Genomic DNA, 7,157 nt, shown 5'->3' on the forward strand with positions numbered 1-7,157 from the left:
GGGTGGTTTTGTGGGCTGTCCCCTCCTTCAGGTCTGGACTCTAGTGTCTGCTCCGCGGGGCCTTCCCGCATCACCCTAACTCAAACTGTCAATCCCTCAGTTCACCCCAATGCCCCTGACGCTTCTTTCTCTGGTTTATTTTCCTCCAAAGCATTTACCACCACCTAACACACCATTTCCTTTTTTCTGTTCCTTTTTCTTTTTTTTTGAGACAGGATCTCCCTCTGTCACCCAGGCTGGAGTGCAGTGGCATGATCTCAGCTCACTGCAAGCTCCGCCTCCCGGGTTCACGCCATTCTCCTGCCTCAGCCTCCCCAGTAGCTGGGACTACAGGCGCCCGCCACCTCACCTGGCTAGGTTTTGTGTTTTTTTTTAGTAGAGACAGGGTTTCACCGTATTAGCCAGGATGGTCTCGATCTCCTGACCTCGTGATCCGCCCGCCTCGGCCTCCCAAAGTGCTGGGATTACAGGCTTGAGCCACCGGGCCCAGCCCACTGTATCTTTTAAAATTATTTCGCTCATCATCTGTCCTCCTGCCCCAGGAGGTAACCTCTAGGAGGGCAGGGATGTTTGTCTTTTGTGTTCTATTTTGCAACCCTCGCATATTGAACGTGAGCCCAGCCCGTAACAGATACTCCATCAACATTTGTCAATTGAACAAATCACAAAACCACAAACGTGTGAGCAGCCGGTGGTGCTATCACTGGCCTGGGATCAGGAGAGGCCGGAACTTAGGGGAGGCAGGACCCCTGTGTGAGTGGCACGTTCCATGGCCTTCATCCCCAGTGACCTCCTGGGACATGTTTACCTGTCGTTTGAGAGCCCCAAGCCGGGTGAGGTTGGCCTCAAGTGTGTCGAAGTCTGCCTGTATCACCGACAGCTTTTCCTGCTTCTCTAGGAGGGAGCTGCTCACATTTCTTTGGGTTTCTTCCAGTTCCAGGACGGTTTTGGTGCACTCCTCAGTGGCCTAGGAGAGTCACAGGACCACGCTGGGCCCCTGCAGCCCGGCTACTTGGCAGATAGGGAAGAGTCAGGCTGGGAGGACCTGCCAGGCGCCTTCTACACATTCCATCTGAGGAGGCTCACAAAGAGGAATGGGAGCTGCCGCCTTCAGGAATGGGTGGGCTGGAGAGGTGAGGCCTGGGAGATGCCAGGCCCAGCCAGCCCACACTGCACACTGCTCCCTTAAGGCGGGTGTGGCCGAGATATGGGGGCCTGAGCGGTTCTGGGGCTCCCCGTGCAGTGGGTCTGTCCCCGGGCAGGGGACCGGCACAGTTCAGCAGCCGTGTGCCAAGGGCAGGGCTGAGGCTGTAAGGGCTGAGAGGCGGGCTGGGGAGCCTGGGAAAGAGGAGGGTGGGGGCCTCTGCTGAGGGAGGAGCAAGGCTGGCACCATCTGTGTGGTGTTCATTCTGCCTTCCGGGAAAGCAGCACAATTAAGAGAAAGGAAAGCCTGGCAGGCAGCGTTTGGCAGCTGACATGGTCCAGGGGATGATGGAGGAGACACAGTGACTCTCAGGGCTGGCTGGGGATGCGGAAGGTCTTTGGGGTGGGAATGGGAGGGGTGAGGACAAGGACCCGTTCGTGCATCAGTGATGGCGTCGTGTGAGGCGCAGGGCCTGGGACTAGAGGACTTGAGTGTTACTTGGAGCAGACAGGGGTGAGGGGTGGGCATGGGGGTCCTGACAAGGGACTGAGGTGGTGCCCAGGGCAGCAAGGAGTGGTCAGGGGCCGGGCTAGGAAGCTGAGGGAGGGATGGACATCCGGAATGGCCAATGTGGCGGACAAGGACTGAGAAGAGGCCACTCTTCCGCCTCTCTTCAGAAACTTCCAGTTACTTCCAAATGAGCAGCCCAGGCATGCCTGTCGTTTTCGGCTAGCTTTTCCCTACAGGGGTGACTTCAGCACTCTCCAGGGAACCCTCTGGGTGACTCTGAGCAGTAGGCACCCATTTCACAGGTCAGTAAACCAAGGCTCTGGGAGGTCAGACCGTATGCCCCAGTCAGGAATGATCCAGCGTGGCTCCAAGCCATGCCGTCAGCTGTCCCCAAGGCCACCTACCCACCCACGGCTGTGGTTGTCGTCACATTGAATTCTGCCCCCCAACCCCCAGCAGACGAGGCCTTGCAGGTCTGGCAAGGCCCACAAGCTCTGAGGTCACACAGTGGGTCACTGGGGCCATGGAGCCAACCTGGGAAGTGTGAGTGCAGGGCCCCTGGCTGGCGACAGCTGAGGTAGTCAGCACCGGACAGCACCAGCTGGGCCCTCCCAGCGCAGGCCCAGTGGACATGGCCTGGTGTACCGGGCTCTTGGGGAGCCCGCCATGCTCCCATTAGCTGGTCCCCGGTGCCCACTCAGGCTCCCCAGCATGAGCCGACCTCTTCCCCAGAACTCTCTACCTCCCCAATGCCACCTCTGATATGCAGGGAGGGGCTGAAACACGGCCGTCTCTGGCAGCAGCTCTGTCCGGTGTGGGCATTCTGCAAACTCCCAGAGACAGGCCCATGGCAGCAGCAGGTTAGCAGTGCTGAGCACAGCCCCTCTAACAGCCTCTGGATCCTCACCCCAGACCCGAAACCCAGCAGCAGGTTAGCAGAACTGGGGACGCCCCCTCTGACAGCCTCTGCATCCTCACCAGGTCCTGCTGCACCCCCCAGCAGGACGCCTTCCTAGAGTGTTCCTTGAGTCCCAGAGGGAGAAGCAGGCGCCCAGTTTCCTTTCCGTTGCTCCCTACCTTTCGAACGTCCCTGATTTTCCGGCGCAGCTCAAGCTGTTTGTGGTGGAACTCGGTGCGGGTGAGCGCCTTCCTGTCCATCTTGCGCTGCCCCTCGGCCTGGGTGATGACGGTCTCTCTGCGGGCAACCGCCAGCTCCATGGCGCGGATCATCTTCTCCTGCTGCTTCAGCAGCCGCCCAAGCCTGATCTGGGAGACAGGACAGAGGGGCTGGGGCTGGGACAGGCCCGAGCTGCAGCCTCAGAGAGAGAGCGGCCAGGGCGCTGGCCTCACTCATCCTCCGGTGACATGCACAGGGATCGGCGGGGAAGCAGTGATGCCTGTGCCGCCAGGAGGAACAAGGGACATGGAGGCAGCAGCCCTGGGTGGGAACCCAGAATCCACAGGCAGACAATGCAAGGCGGAGAAATGGCCGAGACCTGAGGCGACCAAGGAGGCATGAGAACTAAAAGCAACCAAGCAAAAAAAAAAAAAAAAAAAGATTCTATGTCTTGATGGTGTCAGTGGCTATGTAGATGTGTGCGAGTATTAGAACCCACCAGGCTGGGCGCGGTGGCTCAAGCCTGTAATCCCAGCACATTGGGAGGCCGAGACGGGCGGATCACGAGGTCAGGAGATGGAGACCATCCTGGCTAACACAGTGAAACCCCGTCTCTACTAAAAAATACAAAAAACTAGCCGGGCGACGTAGTGGGCACCTGTAGCCCCAGCTACTTGGGAGGCTGAGGCAGGAGAATGACGTAAACCCAGGAGGCGGAGCTTGCAGTGAGCTGAGATCTGGCCACTGCACTCCAGCCTGGGCAACAGAGCGAGACTCCGTCTCAAAAAAAAAAAAAAAAAAAAAAAAAAACCACCAAACTGCGTTTTTTTATTTTTTATTTTTTTATTTTTTTGAGACAGAGTCTTGCTCTGTCACCAGGCTGGAGAGCAGTGGAGCGGCTTGGCTCACTGCAACCTCTGCCTCCTGGGTTCACGTGATTCTTCTGCCTCAGCCTCCTGAGTAGCTGGGATTACAGGTGCCTGCCACCATGCCTGGCTAATTTTTGTATTTTTAGTAGAGATGGGGTTTCACCATGTTGGCCAGGATGGTCTCGATCTCTTGACCTGGTGATCTCCCCACCTTGGCCTCCCAAAGCTGGGATTACAAGCATAAGCTACTGCACCCAGCCTTTTTTTAAAAAAAAAAAATTTTTTTTTGAGATGGAGTCTCCCTCTGTTGCCCAGGCTGGAGTGCGGTGGTGCGATCTTGTCTCACCACAACTTCCACCTCCCAGGTTCAAGCAGTTCTCCTGCCTCGGCCTCCTAAGTAGCTAGGATTACAGGTACCTGCCACCACGCCCAGCTTTTTTTTTTTTTTTTTTTTTTTTTTTTCATATTTTTCAGTAGAGATGGGGTTTCACCATGGTGGCTAGGCTGGTTTTGAACTGACCTCAAGTGATCCACCCGCCTCGGCCTCCCAAAGTGCTAGGATTACAGGCGTGAGCCACCGCGCCCAGCCCAAACTCTGTGTTTAAAATAAGGACATTTTATCTTATCAAAGTTAAGCCTAAAGTTGATTTAAAAGAAAAAACAGGCAAGAATCCCGAAGATAAGCAGGGTGAAGGGAGACCAAGCTCACACAGGTTTAAATGTACCATAAAGCGACTTGGAGCCATGAAAAAACACTAAAAAGTCTGTGGGGCAAAAGACCCCTAAACAGACGGCCAGGCAATGACAGGCCAGAGACACCATTTCAATAGGTATTAAAGACAGGGGTTAATAACCCCATATATAAGGAACTCCTAAAACATGTTAAGAAATAAGAACACAGGCCAGGTGCGGTGGCTCACACCTGTAATCCCAGCACTTTGGGAGGCTGAGGCAGGTGGAGCATCTGAGATCAGGAGTTCCAGGCCAGCCTGGCCAACACGGTGAAACCCCATCTCTACTGAAAATACAAACAATTAGCTGGGTGTGGTGGCTCATGCCTGTAGTCCCAGCTACTCGGGAGGCTGAGGCAGGAGAATCGCTTGAACCTGGGAGGCGGAAGCTGCAGCGAGCTGAGATGTGAGCACCATTGCACTCCAGTCTGGACAACAGAGCAAGACTCTGTCTTTAAAAAAAAGGAAGTCGGAGGAATTTCGTAAGTATAGAATTACAGAAATCAAGACAGCAGGGCATTGGTGAAGGGACAGAAACATGAATCAGTGAGACAAAACAGCCCAGAACCGAACTCACACAAATGTGTCAGCTGATTTCAACAAGGCCTGGAAGGTAGTTCGGTGGAGGAAGAGCAGTCTTTTCAGTAAGCAAGCAGGGCTGACTCGACTGGACATCCAAACGCAAAAAGAATTAACCCCAATCCACAGCTTGCACCATACACAAAAATTAACTCAAAATACATTACGGACCTAAATGTAAAACCTAAAAGCAGGAAGCTTCTGGAAGAAAATGGAAGAGAAGCTCTTTGTGACCTTCAGCTAGGCAAAGGCTCCTTAGATAAGCTACTGAAACGATTCATGGAAGAACAGACTGAGGGGTGGGTGCCGTGGTGCACACCCATAATCCCAGCACTTTGGGAGGCCCATGCAGGAGGATCCTTTGAGCCCACGAGGTCAAGGCTGCAGTGAGCCACGATTACACCACTGCACTCCAGCCTAGGTGACAGAGCGAAACCCTGTCTCTAAAAAAAGAGAACAGACTGGGTAATTGGACTTCACCACACAGAAGAATCTCAAATGCATGAGGCTAAGGAAGGAAAATCAGGCTCAATATGTCTCACCCTGTTTGACCCATTTATGTGACACTCTGGAAAAGCCAAAACAACAGGCATGGAGACAGACTGGTGGCTGTCATGGTGGCTGGGGTGTACGGTGAGCTGACTACAGAGGGCATGAGGGAATTTGAGGATGAGGAAATATATCATGACGTGGCAATGGCTACATGATTGTACGTCTCTATCAAAACTTGTAGGGCTGGCCGGGCACAGTGGCTCACTCCTGCAATCCCAGCACTTTGGAAGGCCAAGGCAGGTGGATTGCCTGAGCTCAGAAGTTTGAGACCAGCCTGGACAAAATGGCGAAACCCCGTCTCTACTGAAAATACAAAAAATTAGCCAGGCATGGTGGCACACACCTGTAATCCCAGCTACTCAGGCAGCTGAGGCAGGAGGATTGCTTGAACCTGGGAGGCGGAGGTTGCAGCGAGCCAAGATCACACCACTTCAGTCTGAGCGACAGAAAGTCTGTCTCAAAAACAAAACAAAAAACAAACAGACAAAACAAAATAACCCAGAAAATCCTCATAGGGCTGAATTCCGTAAGCTGTGAGCTTCCACTCAACTGAAAAACCTCAATTAAAAAAAAAAAAAAGATAAATAACACCAGAACTGAGGAGAAGGTACGGCTATGACAGCCGCCATGTGCTTTTTAGACAAGTAATCTGTCAGGCTGTTACAGTCAGAATTTATACACCCTTTGACTTAGGAATCTCACCTTTGGGAACCTAGTCTAGAAGACGAAGAGAACCAGTAAGGAAGGATGTGATCATAATGCTCTGCGATGGCTGATTTTATGTTAACCTGACTGGGCTAAGGGATGCCTGGATAGCTGGGAAAACATGATTTCTGTTTTGAGTGGGTCTGTGAGGGTGTCCCTGGAAGTGATGGGCATTTGAACCAGTGGACAGAGTAAAGATCCCCCTCATCAGGGTGGGTGACATCACCCAGTCTGTTGAGGGCCTCAGGAGAATAGAAAGGCAGAAGAAGGTGGTGGGGTGGGGCGGGGGTGGGGGAACACTGGGCTGGGACGACACCATTGCCTCCTTCTCAGGCCTTAGACTTGACTGAATCAGGGGCTCTCCTGGGTCTGCAGATTAGATGCCTGATCCTAGGACTTCTCGGCCCCCATAATCATAAGAGCCAATTCTCATAATAAATCTCTCTCTCTCTCTCTCTGTCTCTTTCTCTGTGTAGTCTACTGGTTCTGTTTCTTTGGAGAACCCTAACACATACTGTGTCTAGGACAAAACAATAACACCAACAACAAATTGGAAACAACCTGAATTTTCACCAGTGTGGGACTGGACCCATAAATTGTGAAATATCCGTAATATATATTGTAACTCTTCAAGAATGGGTTAGTATCCATGTAGGGCCAAAGCAAGCCCTGCCTGCACATTTGTGTGAGATCTGAGAAGGTGAGAGGCCTTATCCCTGCAGCGGCTGACACGGTCGCCCTGGCTGAGGAAGGGGAGCCGGGAAAGAAGGGACAGGGAGGAACAGCCCGGACCTTCTCTTTGCCCCCCACTCTGTGGGGGAGAACTTGGCTTGCTCCAGCAAACGCACGTGGCTTCTGTAATGTGAAAAGTCAATTAAATTTGGTACTTTTAAACACAATGTCTCATTAGCATATGCACTTGATCTGGAAAATAACTCAGCAGAGGAATT

General features: G+C 53.0%; 1 protein-coding gene across 1 annotated transcript in view; it reads right to left on the reverse strand.

Moving 5' to 3' along the window:
* Positions 1-7,157, reverse strand: part of CCDC40 (coiled-coil domain containing 40) — a 66,875-nt gene that overhangs the window by 2,153 nt on the left and 57,565 nt on the right. The window contains exons 18-19 of the mRNA XM_010379718.2: positions 2,732-2,920; positions 809-967 (exon numbers count right to left, since the gene is read on the reverse strand). Of these exons, the coding sequence (XP_010378020.1) occupies positions 809-967; positions 2,732-2,920 (348 nt within the window). The remainder of the gene's footprint in view (positions 1-808; positions 968-2,731; positions 2,921-7,157) is intronic.

This window comes from Rhinopithecus roxellana, chromosome 19, assembly GCF_007565055.1.
Source record: "Rhinopithecus roxellana isolate Shanxi Qingling chromosome 19, ASM756505v1, whole genome shotgun sequence".
Lineage (NCBI taxonomy): Eukaryota > Metazoa > Chordata > Mammalia > Primates > Cercopithecidae > Rhinopithecus > Rhinopithecus roxellana.